A 15,975-nucleotide genomic window follows, 5' to 3' on the forward strand; every position below is an offset into this window, starting at 1 on the left:
TACAGGTACACCTTGGCAGGGGACAGTAAAAGGCCACTCTAAAATGTGCAGTTTTGTCACCAAGACAATGCCACAAATGTCTCAAGTTTTGAGGGAGCATGCAATTGGCATGCAGACTGCAGGAATGTCCACCAGATAATTGAATGTTAATTTCTCTACCATAAGCCACCTCCAATGTCATTTTAGAGAATTTGGCAGTACTTTCCTACCGACCTCACAACAGCACACCACGTGTATGGCGTCATATGGGCGAGCGGTTTGCTGATGTCAACATTTTGAACAGAGTGCCCCATGGTGGCGGTGGGGTTATGGTATGGGCAGGCATAAGCTATGGACAACGAACACAATTGCATTTTATCGATGGCGATTTGAATGCACAGAAATACCATGACAAGATCCTGAGGCCCATTGTAAAGTCCCATTTCTTTTAAGGTACAGTAACTTTGACCAACAGATGCATATCTGTATTCCCAGTCATGGAAAATCCATAGGTTAGGGCCTAATGAATTTATTTCAATTAACTGATTTCCTCATATGAACTGTAACTCAGTCGAATCTTTGAAATGTGCATGTTGCGTTTATATTTTTTCTTCAGTATACTTAACACCTGAACCTTAGATTACCTGGCTGGCTCGCATTGGGACCTCTACACTGAGCCTTCATGGGCTGGTTGCACAAATTGAGCCTAACTAGGTCGTAACTCTATCTCGTCCTTTTAAGCCCAACCTTTTAAAGTCCAACTGGTGCAACCGGCCCTATGTGTCTGCTTAGCAGTTATGGGCTAACTCAGACAACTGGATTCTTATATAGTCCTGGTTTTGGTGAGTCTCTGAGCAATTCTAATGGGGTATTCCATTGTAGCTCAGACACAGTGAGTCACCCAGATGAAATAGGGGTGTTGATGGCAAAGAATGGACCTGTTAAGATAACAAAGTGCTATTGCAAAAGACAACACTCCTGTCTTCATAGCAGTGTTATATGTGGGGCGGGCTTATCAGCTGCTAGCGAAACAGCTTGTCCTCAGCATGTCAGACGGAGGGGAGTGAGGGAGTCGGCCACCTCGGCTCTGGAGAATTTTAAACAAGTCTGAGAACATGCCAGCTAATGAGGATAATATCTATGCTTCAATGAACAACTAATGTCTCGCGGAAAATCACTGTGTTGTGTGATGAAATTTGCTCTGGTGCTTTTTAGCTGCTACTCTGCCTTGTAACTGTAGGGGTTATGGGTAGTGAGAGAACACCTCCAGTGAATTCCATCGTGAACTCACCACAGAAAAATGACTGACATGATTGGTCGGGGTCTTTGAGATAATTTGATAATGTACAAAAAAACAAGTCACAACTTTTGCCATAACCCAATTGAGGGAATAGAACTGCAGTATGTATCAATGCAGTGTCTGGTTTGTGTGGAAAATAGCAAACCATCACAGGATAATGTAGTAATACTGGGACACCCTCTGTCAGCTGTGTCTACATCGTGTTTGTTTGGACTGTGGCAATGACGACTAATTTAGTATTCTCGTGTGCGGTGATAATTCTTTAGTTCCCCTCTCTGTGTCCCCCCCCCCCCCCCCCCAGGCCCGCGTGTGTGCTCCGAGAGCGAGTTTCGCTGCGATAATCTGCACTGCATTCCCGACCGCTGGGTCTGTGACCATGACAACGACTGTGAGGACAACTCGGATGAAAGGGACTGTGGTGAGTGGAGGCTCTTTGTTTTGCCGCTGGCTTGGCTTATTCATGTGTGAGGGAATACAGCGCTAAGCAAAGAGGCACTAAAACTTCACCTTTTTGAGGAACGGGATACACAGAAAGGACCACCCGGATGAATTGACTTTGCATAATGAAAGACATGACATTCCTTCTTCCGTTGCCAATTATACTGGTCAGATTGTGAATTCAAGTCCATTCTAGATGTTTATTTATAGTAGTCATGAACACAAGGTCAGAATCTGAGGTACATCAGTACTTGGCATGACTGTAAATGAGTGATATTATTGCCAACTGAAATAGAATTTGTATTCCAAAAGTGAATTTGAATTCAAATGGGTTCATTAATACCTATTAATTATGAGTTGTGCTGGCATGGCTGTGCTGCAGAGCTGCGGATCTGTCACATGGGCTACTTCCAGTGTGGCAGTGGCCACTGCATCGCCGACCGCTTCAAATGTGACGGCAACGCCGACTGCATGGACTACACTGATGAGATATCATGTCGTAAGTGTTAGATATTATCATAGATGTGTCTATGGGCTGATGTCAAATACAACGCTCCCAGTGAGCAAAACTGGATAAAAAAGACATCATTTCAATGGCAAAACTGGTTGAAATGACGTCTTTTCAACCAGTTTTACTCACTGGGCTCCTATCTCTTCAGATGAACAAAACACATTGGGTCCAGAACAATCATTAAGTTACTACAGCACCCTCTACAGTTATCTAAATTAAAGTTACAACTTTTGTAATGGGCCATTTATCTTTCGTTTGCAGCAACCCGTTATCCCAATGGCACTTTTTGCCCACCGTTCCTATTTGAGTGTAGGAACCATGTGTGTGTGCAGCCCTACTGGAAATGTGACGGAGACAACGACTGTGGAGACAATTCAGATGAGGAGCTCCATCTCTGCTGTAAGGCCAATGCATCTTCAATGGTTACACTGTCCTTTAAATGGTTACACTGTTCCTTTAAATGGTTACACTGTTCCTTTAAATGGGTTCACTGTTCCTTTAAATGGTTACACTGTTCCTTTAAATGGTTACACTGTTCCTTTAAATGGTTACACTGTTCCTTTAAATGGTTACACAGTCCTTTAAATGGTTACACTGTTCCTTTAAATGGTTACACAGTCCTTTAAATGGTTACACAGTCCTTTAAATGGTTACACTGTTCCTTTAAATGGTTACACAGTCCTTTAAATGGTTTCACTGTTCCTTTAAATGGTTTCACTGTTCCTTTAAATGGTTACACAGTCCTTTAAATGGTTACACAGTCCTTTAAATGGTTACACAGTCCTTTAAATGGTTACACTGTTCCTTTAAATGGTTACACTGTTCCTTTAAATGGTTACACAGTCCTTTAAATGGTTACACAGTCCTTTAAATGGTTTCACTGTTCCTTTAAATGGTTTCACTGTTCCTTTAAATGGTTACACAGTCCTTTAAATGGTTACACAGTCCTTTAAATGGTTACACAGTCCTTTAAATGGTTTCACTGTTCCTTTAAATGGTTTCACTGTTCCTTTAAATGGTTACACAGTCCTTTAAATGGTTACACAGTCCTTTAAATGGTTACACAGTCCTTTAAATGGTTACACAGTCCTTTAAATGGTTACACTGTTCCTTTAAATGGTTACACTGTTCCTTTAAATGGTTACACAGTCCTTTAAATGGTTTCACTGTTCTTTTAAATGGTTTCACTGTTCCTTTAAATGGTTACACAGTCCTTTAAATGGTTACACAGTCCTTTAAATGGTTACACAGTCCTTTAAATGGTTACACAGTCCTTTAAATGGTTACACTGTTCCTTTAAATGGTTACACAGTCCTTTAAATGGTTACACAGTCCTTTAAATGGTTACACTGTTCCTTTAAATGGTTACACAGTCCTTTAAATGGTTACACAGTCCTTTAAATGGTTACACTGTTCCTTTAAATGGTTACACTGTTCCTTTAATTGTTACGCTGTTCCTTAAATGGTTGCAAGTGTTCCGTAAATGGTCGCACTTAACCCTATTACTGTCTCTTCTTGAAAAACTTGTTGAAACAATTATTTACCCTTAAATTCCTATTACTAACAACTTAGAAATTCCGATAGTTTAAAAAAAAAAATCTTTATGTTTATTTTGGAAATTACAGAGCTCTACCAGGCGGTTGAGAAGTCAAAATAAGGTCATACCCGCAATGCCATATTGGAATGTCAATTCTATAGCATTTTTACTAATCTCAACAATATTACCAAATGCACTTTAGGTCTGGTTCAATGGCTTTTATAGGTTGGTAAATTGGTAATTGTGTATGTCCAAACATGAGTATCCAATTACATTGTAATGAATGCTTTTTCAGGTGGTGTGTATTGCAATTTCCGTCAAAATGTTTTTCTTAAAATTCTTCCACCATGTTTCCCACTTGATCGGACTACATTTTGAGTTAATATATGACAAAGTGCAGTTTTTATTACTATTCTAAGTATTCATTTATAGGCGACCTTACGTCTGAGTATGGATTAATTGACCCCATGGGTCATGAAATGTAGTTTAACCAATTTATGTTGCCTAATATATAGTGTCTTGTCAACAATTCAATTATATTTTTCACCATAATAAGTATATATATATATATATATATATATATATATATATTTTTTTTTTTAATATACCCTATTCTGAGTCCACCATACTTTTTACTGGCATATCAACCGCCTGGTTGAGCAAAATAATTGTTTACTAAATTCCTGCTAATCAGGCCTTGTTACATTTTAACTATTTATTTTAATATTCCTGCTTAATTCTATAGCTAGAGGACTCCTGATATCTCCAGGAGTGATAAGTATAATTGTTGTCTTAATCTGTTGTCGTCTAGTACTGTCTTTTTGCTAGCTAGATGTACTTTAAGTGCTGCCTGTCTTAACTAACACTCTCACTTGACTTTCCCCCCTTATTAGCTCTGACTTTGCTGATAGCTACTTTATAGAGGAAAAATGTACTTACTATGACTTTGGTATGTGGTTGTCCCACCTAGCTATTTTAAGATGAATGCAGGAGGGCTGGGGGAGTTGACCAATCAAGTTCAAGTAAAGATTTTGTTTTATTTCCAAATCCATTGTCAAAACATGCTCTACCAGCCGGTTGAGAATAGGGTTAAATCGTTACACTGTTCCTTAAAGAGTCACACTGTCCCTTAAATTGTTACATTGTTGAATGTGATGGTCTTTATTCTTTGACAGTGAGAAATGACATTGAGTTCATGTTCTGGTCTTGTCTCCCTAGTGGACATCCCGTGTGACGCGCCCTTCCGTTTCCGCTGTGACAACAACCGGTGCATCTACAGCCATGAGCTCTGCAACTCTGTGGACGACTGTGGGGACGGCACTGACGAGAAAGAGGAGCACTGTAAGTACACGCCAATCACAAGTTACAGTAGTGTTATGTAGGGCAGGTTTCCCAGACACTGATTGTTAAGCCTAGTCCTGGACTAAAAAGCATACTCAATGAAGAATCTCCATTGAAAAAGCTTTTTAGTCCAAAATTTGGCTTAATCTGTGTCCAGGAAACCGGCCTATATTGTCCCGTCTCCGTGGGAGTTTGGAGTAAATGTAGCTCATCATTTAGGGCTCCCGAGTGGCGCAGCGGTCTACCGCACTGCATCTCAGTGCTAGAGGCATCACTACAGACCCTAGTTCGATCCCGGGCTGTATCACAACCGGTTCCATTGGGCGGCGCATAATTGGCCCGGCGTCGTCCGGGTTAGGGTAGAGTTTGGCCGGGGTAGGCCGTCATAGTAAAATAAGAATATGTTCTTAACTGACTTGCCTAGTTAAATAAAGGTTAAATGAAACATCATTATGTAATAATACCAAAATTAATTGTCCAATTCATGTCAATGTCTTTTACTCTCTAAAATGATTGACATCTTAACATGAGGATTGACATCTTGACATGTTGTGTTTGTCACAGGCCAGACCCCCACACATGGGCCATGTTCAGAGGATGAGTACAAATGCAGTAATGGCCAATGCATCCCACTGCAGTATACCTGTGACGACTATGATGACTGTGGAGACCATTCTGACGAGCTGGGCTGCAGTGAGTAACCCACCCAACTCATTTACCACAGTCTTCACTCTACATCTCAATCATCACAAACCTTTATCTTATGATAAGCCATATGGCTGTTTGTATAATACTTAAGTGAAAGTAAACGTCGACCCTCATAATGTGACACGTATACATGCTCTGCCCAGACGTTGGCAGTGGGCGCTCCTGCAGTGACAACATCTGTGAGCATAACTGCACAGATCTGACAGACGGAGGTTTCCTTTGCTCCTGCAAGCCTGGATACAAACCCAGACAGACAGATAGGAACACATGTGAAGGTACAGGAAGCAGCAGCACCACCTGAGTGTACAGTCGTGGCCAAAAGTTTTGAGAATGACACAAATATTAATTTCCACAAAGTTTGCTGCTTCAGTGTCTTTAGATATTTTTGTCAGATGTTACTATGGAATACTTAAGTATAATTGCAAGCATTTCATAAGTGTCAACGGCTTTTACTGATTACATGAAGTTGATGCAAAGAGTCAATATTTGCAGTGTTGACCCTTCTTTTTCAAGACCTCTGCAATCTGCCCTGGCATGCTGTCAATTAACTTCTGGGCCACATCCTGACTGATGGCAGCCCATTCTTGCATAATCAATGCTTGGAGTTTGTTAGAATTTGTGGGTTTTTGTTTGTCCACCCGCCTCTTGAGGATTGACCACAAGTTCTCAACGGGATTAAAGTCTGAGGAGTTTCCTGGCCATGGACCCAAAAAATTTATGTTTTGTTCCCCGAGCCACTTAGTTATCACTTTTGCCTTATGTCAAGGTGCTCCATCTTGCTGGAAAAGGCATTGTTCGTCACCAAACTGTTCCTGGATGGTTGGAAAAAGTTGCTCTCTGAGGATGTGTTGGTACCATTCTTTATTCATGGCTGTGTTCTTAGTTAAAATTGTGAGTGAGCCCACTCCCTTGGCTGAGAAGCAACCCCACACATGAATGGTCTCAGGATGCTTTACTGTTGGCATGACACAGGACTGATGATAGCGCTCACCTTGTCTTCTCCGGACAAGCTTTTTTCCGGATGCCCCAAACAATCGGAAAGGGGATTTATCAGAGAAAATGACTTTACCCCAGTCCTCAGCAGTCCAATCCCTGTACCTTTTGCAGAATATCAGTCTGTCCCTGATGTTTTTCCTAGAGAGAAGTGGCTTCTTTGCTGCCCTTCTTGACACCAAGCCATCCTCCAAAAGTCTTCGCCTCACTGTGCGTGCAGATGCACTCACACCTGCCTGCTGCCATTCCTGAGCAAGCTCTGTACTGGATCCCGCAGCTGAATCAACTTTAGGAGACGGTCCTGGCACTTGCTGGACTTTCTTGGGTGCCCTGAAGCCTTCTTCACAACAATTGAACCGCTCTCCTTGAAGTTCTTGATGATCCGATAAATGGTTGATTTAGGTGCAATCTTACTGGCAGCAATATCCTTGCCTGTGAAGCCCTTTTTGTGCAAGGCAATGATGACGGCATGTGTTTCCTTGCAGTTAATAATGATTGACAGAGGAAGAACAATGATTCCAAGCACCATCCTCCTTTTGAAGCTTCCAGGCTGTTATTCAAACTCAATCAGCATGACAGAGTGATCTCCAGCCTTGTCCTCGTCAACACTCACACCTGTGTTCATGAGAGAATCACTGACATGATGTCAGCTGGTCCTTTTGTGGCAGGGCTGAAATGCAGTGGAAATGTTTTTGGGGGATTCAGTTCATTTGCATGGCAAAGAGGGACTTTGCAATTAATTGCAATTCATCTGATCGCTCTTCATAACATTCCGGAGTATATGCAAATTGCCATCATACCACCTGAGGCAGCAGACTGTGTGAAAATGTATATTTGTGTCATTCTCAAAACTTTTGGCCACGACTGTAGAAGAAAACACCACTCTGTAACAACATCACAATCTTTGATGATCTATTCTTTCCTCTTCTTACGCTATTAGTAATATTTTGGTCTTTTCTCTGTGTTTTTCCTGTTTTTTGTGTTTGTGATCAGACGTGAACGAGTGTGAGGTCTACGGGACATGTCCACAGGAGTGTCAGAACTCCAAGGGCAGTTACGAGTGCTTCTGTGCCCAGGGCTTCCGCTCAGTCAGCGAGCAGCATGGCATGGAGTGTGCTGCTGAGGGTAAGAGCTTAGCTGGACAAGTCATTTTGTCTGCATCCTAAATGCACCCTATTCCCTTTGTAGTGCACTACTTTTGACCAGGGCCCATACAGATGTAGGATCTTCATTTGAGCCAGTTTGCTACAACAGGGAAGATGGTGCCATTTGGGACGCAACCTCTGTCTCCGATCTGTCAGTCAAGATTGTTAAGGAAGTTACCATATTCTCCATTCTCCATTTCAGGATACCCACCAGTGCTGCTTCTGCCCGACAATGTGCGGATTCGTTGCTTCAACCTGTCCTCAGAGCAGTATTCAGACTACGTGGACAACATGGAGCACATCCAGGCTCTGGACTACCAGTGGGATCCAGAGGGCATCGGACTCAGTAAGACCTTCAGCTCAACTAGTTAACTAGGCAGTTCTCTTGGGCTTATGTGAAGAGCACTTATGGGAGTGATACAGTGACTGGGGAGGTTTTAATTTTTACTCCACTTCATTAGGAACCAAACAGAAGCAAATGGGTCGAAACAGGGAGGGACTACCTGAACTTGTTAAATGAGAAACACCTGTTTGCATTTTCCATTGCAAACATTTTGCTATGATGTGTGCTTATGAATATGACCCTGTTGTGCTTTTAGGTATTGTGTACTGGACAGTTCTGGGCCGAGGCTCTCAGTTTGGCTCTATCAAGCGGGCCTACATGACCACTTTCAATGACAACGGCAATAACCCAGTGAAGGAGTTGGATCTGAACCTGAGATACATTGCCAACCCTGATGGCATCGCTGTGGACTGGATCGGAGGGTACAAGACCTCACTCATTGCTTACTATTTTCGTTTTTTGAAAATACCTTTTGGGTTGAATACAATCTAACATCTTCCTTCTGTTTCTCAGCCACATTTACTGGACAGACGCAGGGACCAATCGAATTGAAGTGGCAAAGTTAGATGGTCGCTACAGGAAGTGGTTGATCCATACTGACCTGGACCAGCCAGCTGCTATTGTTGTCAACCCAGCACTCGGGTACAGAAGTGATCAACTACAGGCTTTCTGTTTGTTCCAAAGAAGAATGAGTGTGTGTGTGTGTGTGTGTGTGTGTGTGTGTGTGTGTGTGTGTGTGTGTGTGTGTGTGTGTGTGTGTGTGTGTGTGTGTGTGTGTGTGTGTGTGTGTGTGTGTGTGTGTGTGTGTTCACCATAAGCTAATACACTGGATCCTCTCAGCTATAACAGCAATGTCGAGTGATCGACAGTATATAGCTTTCAAAGGAGTCAAAAACACTAGTTAACAAAGACTGTTTTATGTGTCTGTGCATTCCCTAGACTCATGTACTGGACAGACTGGGGCAGGAGACCCAGGATTGAGTCTGCTTGGATGGACGGACAGCATAGGCAGGTTCTGTTGGATGAGGACCTGGGCTGGCCCACTGGACTGGCTCTGGACTACCTGAATGGAGACAGGATCTACTGGTGTGACTCCAAAGAGAACATCATAGAGTCCATGAAGCCGGACGGCACCGAGAGGAAGATCATCATGTCTGGAGGTCCGAACCCACTGAGACCTTTCTTAGATGTTGCTAACATCGTGATGTTACAGTCTTTGTAATATCTACATTATTAACTCCCTTAAAAGTTACTGATTAAATCAGACCACATGTCCAGGACAAAGTCTCTCTTGTAAAAGAGGTATTCTGACCTCAATGGGACTTCAATAGACTAGGTCTTATGAAACTATGGCTAATTGAGTATGGTCATTTTCTGCTTCAGATATTGGTAATCCCTACAGCCTGGATGTCTTTGAGGGCCATGTGTACTGGACAACCAAGGAGCGGGGTGAAGTCTGGAAGACGGATAAGTTTGGGAAGGGGGACAAAGTGAAGGTGCTGACCATCAACCCCTGGCTGACTCAAGTCCGCATCTACCAGGAGCACAGACACAACCGTTCAGGTTAGAGTTTTTCAAGTCTAAACATACACACTGTAGTTTTCTCCTGTCTGGTGAGTGTAAGGTAGTCACTGATCTCTTCCACCTATCAGTACCCAACCCCTGTAAGAACATGTGCAGTCACCTGTGTCTGCTGCGGCCTGGAGGCTACACCTGCACCTGCCCACAAGGCTCCTCCCTGGTCGGCTTCAACCCCAACGAATGTGACGCAGGTATGGTCATTAAATCACATCACCTCCCTGCCATGTTGGCTGCATCATTTATCGTTGGAATCATACTCCATGCAGGCATGGCTGCTTTGATATTGTTGTGGTGACCTTGTGGTGACGTTGTGGTGACTTTGTGCGTGGCTTTCACTCCTGCAGCCATTGAGGCTCCAGTCTTAATGCCCCTTGCATGCAGATGCATGAACGGAGGGACCTGCTACACTGACGAAGGGGGCCTGCCCAAGTGCAAGTGAGTTCAGCAGCTGGTGTCAGGAAGTAGATTCGTTGTTATATTATTATAACATGTAACACCACAGCCACAAGCCATAGGAGTGTTTCGTTCCAGCAGGAAGAAACTTTGTTTTTTTTGTATTTTATATTCCAGGTGTCCATATGGCTATGCAGGGAGTTACTGTGAGATGGGAAAGTCCAGGGGTGCCCCTGCAGGAACAGGTATATTATAATATGAGATAAGAAGTAGAATATCTATATGATTTCTCCCCAAACAAGTCAGTCCAATATGCCAGTCTTCATAAAAAAAGTTTCCACTGATCAATGGTTCACAATAGAATACTTATACAACATTGGTCAGAGACAAATTACATAATTTTTCTGGAAACCGTTGCCTCACAACTAGGGTGGCAGGTAGCCTAGTGGTTAGAGCGTTGGACTAATAACTGAAAGGTTGCCAGATCGAATCCCCAAGCTGACAAAGTAAAAATCTGTTGTTCTGCCCCTGAACAAGGCATTTAACCCACTGTTCCTAGGCCGTCATTGAAAATAAGAATTTGTTCTTAACTCACTTGCCTAGTTAGATCAAGGTCAAATTAGATTGTGACCTTGAGATTGGTTAAACACTAAAGGTGTTTTTCTCTCCTGTAAAGTGACTCTATAACCTTTTAACTTCAATTTGGAGAATGTCAGCTAAGTAATAAGTCCACTGTTCTACAGTAGAAAATGGCAAACATGCAGAACATATGTTTCTATTCCTTCTAACTTTTTGAGGTTTGCTTCTTATTGCTACGTGTAGGTTAAGAGGCCCTGGGGTTGTGTTGGCCTGCTTTCTGCTAGTCATCCCTTTGTTGTTTTTCAGATGCAGAATGAAATTAAATGTTCTACATGTAATTTACCAGCAATAAGTGAGAAATTGTTTTAGTTTCGGACTACTGATATGTACATGTTTATCTGGACACTTACAAATGATGAGTAGAAATGTTCTGGAATAAACATTGCTGCTGATATCTCTGTCTTCAGCAGTTGCCGTACTTTTAGCAGTGATTATCATCCTCATCACTGGAGCGTTGGCTGTTGGGGTTTTCCTCAACTACAAACGAACTGGCTCCTTAATCCCATCCATGCCCAAACTACCCAGGTAGGATCTCAGCTTTGACCTGATCTCACCCATCTGTGCGTGCCTCTGTTGTGTCGTTTTAAAACCAGAGCTTCAAATGAGAATTGTTACCCTGGAAATTGTAAACTATTTTTCTACCGTCTCTCTTTTCCAGCCTAAGCAGTCTGGTGAAATCGGGTGACACTGGGAACGGGGTGACGTTTCGTTCGGGTGACAATGTCACCATGGATCTGGGACCTCCACCCATCGGGGTTTCATTCATTGACAGGGCCATGCAGTTGGTAAGCACTGGATTGTGTTGGATTAGCACTTAGTGGTGTCACTGTACCTTCAGACTGTATTGTCAGCATTTTAATATTGTGTTAGGCCTGGGAACCCCGATTGACTTTGGCCATTTGGACCTCTGTAAATCTTTCCCTTGTCCATTATTTTAAGCTATGAAAATAAATTGAGAGTCAAACACTATATATATACACGTGTGTGTGTGTGTGTGTATATATATATACAGTATGTATGTATGTGTATACTACCCTAAAGAAGGCACAGTGATGCCGAAACATTGGTGTTTTACCCAAGAAATTACTGGGAGTTTATTTACATTTTTATTTTATTTCACCTTTATTTAACCAGGTAGGCCAGTTGAGAACAAGTTCTCATTTACAACTGCGACCTGGCCAAGATAAAGCAAAGCAGTGCAACAAAAGCAACAACACAGAGTTGCACATAAACAAACGTACAGTCAAAAACACAATACAAATCTATGTACAGTGTGTGCGTACGTAGAAGAGTAGGGAGATATACTGTATACATAGAGCGTGCGACTGTCACGGTCTTCCTCCTCTTCATCTGAAGAGAAAAATCAGAGAAAAATCGGAGGACCAAAATGCGGCGTGGTTAGTGTTCATCTTGGTATTTAATAAAGAAAACACTGAACACTGAAACACACTATACAAAAACAATAAACAAAATAACGACCGTGACGCTAATGAGAACTGTGCTGACACAAGCAATCAACATAGACAATCACCCACAAAACCCAACACAAAACAGGCTACCTAAATATGGTTCCCAATCAGAGACAATGACTAACACCTGCCTCTGATTGAGAACCATAACAGGCCCAAACACAGAAACAGACAAACTAGACATCCAACATAGAATGCCCACTTAGATCACACCCTGACCAAACAAAACATAGAAACATACAAAGCAAACTATGGTCAGGGTGTGACAGCGACTCTCTTTATTTTTCTAGCTTCCAGTTTATTCTCCATTAGTCAGCACCTCCACACTAAATAATGTTCTCTGGGGGTGCTCCAGCTCCAGCTTTTTATTACTGTCTGTTATTAACAACACTAATAGACAGTCAACACATTCCCAGCCAGGGTTCAGTAGTTAATAAGGTAAAGCACAAATTGCAGGGCATTGCGTTCATACTACAAACCTGAAATACATGTAGGTGATAGATAGCAATGTGTCATCTTTGAGGGACATGATGAATAACACTGTCTCTCTTTCAGGATGACAACTTTGCCGTGGATGCGGGGAGGCAGCCAATCACATTTGAGAACCCTCTGTATGGCACTGCAGCGGCTGGAACGTCTAGTGAGCCTGCTGTCATCCACGCCACACAGGTGCGCAAAGGCAACACTGTTGCATGAACATTCCTAGGGCAGGTTGGGATTGACATCATTGTTAAAGCAGTACCAATTGCTCTGCGCTGTTTTACTCCTAACAGGTGACTGTTACTGTTAGCGGTGAGCAGATAGAGAAGAACCTTGCGAACCCAGCGTACCATACAGATCAGATTGTGTGCACCGTGGACAGTTCCACAGCCAGAGCCAAGCCTGTTCAGGTGACTCTCCCGCCCTGTACTTGTATCATTAGTTAAATGTAAGGGATTATATTGTATTTACTGCAATTGTGTCCTACATTGACAGGAGTCCAGGTGGAGCTTCTTCAAAAGAAAATTTAAGCCAAGCACAACTTTTGAAAACCCTACCTACTCAGAGGTAAGGCCAATACTGCCACCCAAGCAGCTCCTATTCCTGTTCTACAGAAGAAAATGGCAAACTTGTAGGTTAAGAGGCCTTGGGGTTGTGTTGGCCTGTTTTCTGCTAGTCATCCCTTTGTTGTTTTTCAGATGCAGAATGAAAAAGCAGTAGGAAGCAATGAGGACAGTTCCTCCACTGACCCCTCTCCCTTTGCCCCACCCGCCAAACCCTTCAAGAGGGATCGTCCCAGCACCTACTCACCAACTGAGGACACTTTCCGAGACACAGCGAACCTTGTTAAAGAGGACAGCGATGTGTAATCCCGTTTCCCACAGATGGGAATCAAAGACACACTCTCCTTTGCACAGAATCTATTTTTATATGCAGCCTGTGTAAAAAAAAAATAAAAAAAAAAAACGAAGATTGTTTTGAGAAAAGAAATTAGACAAACGTTTCTTTAGCATACAGAAAAGAGGTCTGTCGTGACTATGCCTTCGGATATTTCTGATGCCAATTCTTGTTTCCTGATTTTTTTTTTATTGTGATGTAATATATGTATATCTTTGCACTGAAGCTGCTGATAGAAATGTTATAAATATGTTGTACATTTGTAAATTTGAAGAGTAAGATTTTTGTCGATAATATTCTCTGGCTGTTGGAAGTAGATGAACTTATCGATAGTGCTTCATAAACAAAGTAACACATAACAGGTGAAGTGCATTGTGAATGTACAGTAGATATATCGCATTAGGACAATGTTTTGAAAGGATAACTAACTATTTTTGCCACTGAACCAAACTGAAGATGTATGCATTTTATCTTGCATGTTTATATACCTCATTTCAGGGAGCAAAACAAACACAAACTGATCCAATTACCTTAGCTATTCTAAATCTATAGATGCTGTAAAAAGAAAACTATCAAAATTCTGAATATCTCGAAGAATAGTATGCTAAGCATATTTACATGGTACTTACGTTCAAACTTGTAAAAACAATTCCCTGACTTTTTTTGGCATATATAAATCAAAACGATCATATTTAGGTAAGACTTTTTAATGAATAATGATGGCCTCTTTTTAAAATTAATTTGGAACAATACTTGAATATGCCAATGATTTTAATGTGTGAAGATGTAAAATGTTGGACATCTCTAGTGACTCTGGAGCTGGTAAAGTCCAAGAGCATCTGGAGATACGGAATTTGAAGAAATTAGGAATCTGACTGTCATTTTCTAAACATGGGTTATACATCCTGTGCTCTTTGATTGTTTTATATTGTGATGAAAATGACAAATAAAGACTGTATCAATGATCATTCTAAATATGCTCAAATGGTTTTCTAGCTAGCAAAGTGGGAGACGAAATTTATGCTGCTGAGACGTGAAATGAATACATGTTTTTTTATTTTATTTTTTTTACAATCTCAATAGTCTGTTTTTCTTACCTTAAACCACATTGTGATTAACACAGTAGTATATATTTTCTTGGCACCTCAGGAACATTTCATTTCAATATTCATGAATTATTCACTACGTACACTACCGGTCAAAAGTTTTAAAACACTTACTCATTCAAGGGTTTCTCTTTATTTTTTTACTATTTTCTACATTGTAGATTAATAGTGAAGACATCAACACTATGAAATAACACATATGGAATCATGTAGTAACCAAAAGTGTTAAACAAATCAAAAGATATTTTATATTTGAGATTCTTCAAATAGCTTGATGACAGCTTTGCACACTCTTGGCATTCTCTCAACCAGCTTCACCTGGAATGCTTTTCCAACAGTCTTGAAGGAGATCCCACATATGCTGAGCACTTGTTGGCTACTTTTCCTTCACTCTGCGGTTCGACTCATCCCGAGCCATCTCAATTGGGTTGAGGTCGGGGGATTGTGGAGACCAGGTCATCTGATGCAGCACTCCATCACACTCCTTCTTGATAAAATAACCCTTACACAGCCTGCAGGTGTGTTGGGTCATTGTCCTGTTGAAAAATAAATTATAGTCCCACTAAGCCCAAACCAGATGGGATGGCGTATCGCTGCAGAATGCTGTGGTAGCCTTGCTGGTTATGTGTGCCTTGAATTCAAAATGAATCACAGACAGTGTCACCAGAAAAGCAACCCCACACCATAACACCTCCTCCATGCTTTACGGTGGGGAATACACATGCAGAGATCATCCTTTCACCAACACCGCGTCTCACAAAGACACAGCGGTTGGATCCAAAAATCTCCAATTTCCATTGCTCGTGTTTCTTGGCCCAAGCAAGTCTCTTCTTCTTATTGCTGTCCTTTAGTGGTGTTTTTTTTGCAGCAATTCAACCATGACAGCCTGGTTCACACAGTCTCCTCTGAACAGTTGATGTTGAGATGTGTCTGTTACTTGAACTCTGTGAAGCATTTATTTGGGCTGCAATTTATGAGGCTGGTAACTCTAATGAACTGATCCTCTGCAGCAGAGGTAACTCCAAGTCTTCCATTCCTGTGGCCGTCCTCATGAGAGCAAGTTTCATCATAGCGCTTGGTGGTTCTTGAAACTTTCAAAGTTCTTGAAACGTTCT

General features: G+C 41.8%; 1 protein-coding gene across 2 annotated transcripts in view; it reads left to right on the top strand.

The window, feature by feature from the left end:
* Positions 1-14,729, top strand: part of LOC139380267 (low density lipoprotein receptor-related protein 2a) — a 66,567-nt gene extending 51,838 nt beyond the window's left edge. For both annotated transcript variants that reach the window (XM_071122815.1, XM_071122816.1), the window contains 21 exons: positions 1,581-1,697; positions 2,100-2,216; positions 2,490-2,627; positions 4,984-5,106; positions 5,671-5,799; positions 5,958-6,089; positions 7,801-7,932; positions 8,155-8,298; positions 8,552-8,717; positions 8,809-8,937; positions 9,235-9,455; positions 9,679-9,858; positions 9,948-10,067; positions 10,221-10,311; positions 10,447-10,514; positions 11,316-11,433; positions 11,567-11,693; positions 12,933-13,046; positions 13,151-13,267; positions 13,353-13,424; positions 13,556-14,729. In XM_071122815.1, the coding sequence (XP_070978916.1) occupies positions 1,581-1,697; positions 2,100-2,216; positions 2,490-2,627; positions 4,984-5,106; positions 5,671-5,799; positions 5,958-6,089; positions 7,801-7,932; positions 8,155-8,298; positions 8,552-8,717; positions 8,809-8,937; positions 9,235-9,455; positions 9,679-9,858; positions 9,948-10,067; positions 10,221-10,311; positions 10,447-10,514; positions 11,316-11,433; positions 11,567-11,693; positions 12,933-13,046; positions 13,151-13,267; positions 13,353-13,424; positions 13,556-13,726 (2,726 nt within the window). In that variant the 3' untranslated portion in view covers positions 13,727-14,729. The remainder of the gene's footprint in view (positions 1-1,580; positions 1,698-2,099; positions 2,217-2,489; positions 2,628-4,983; positions 5,107-5,670; positions 5,800-5,957; positions 6,090-7,800; positions 7,933-8,154; positions 8,299-8,551; positions 8,718-8,808; positions 8,938-9,234; positions 9,456-9,678; positions 9,859-9,947; positions 10,068-10,220; positions 10,312-10,446; positions 10,515-11,315; positions 11,434-11,566; positions 11,694-12,932; positions 13,047-13,150; positions 13,268-13,352; positions 13,425-13,555) is intronic.
* The last annotated feature ends 1,246 nt before the right edge of the window (positions 14,730-15,975 follow it).

This window comes from Oncorhynchus clarkii, chromosome 22, assembly GCF_045791955.1.
Source record: "Oncorhynchus clarkii lewisi isolate Uvic-CL-2024 chromosome 22, UVic_Ocla_1.0, whole genome shotgun sequence".
Lineage (NCBI taxonomy): Eukaryota > Metazoa > Chordata > Actinopteri > Salmoniformes > Salmonidae > Oncorhynchus > Oncorhynchus clarkii.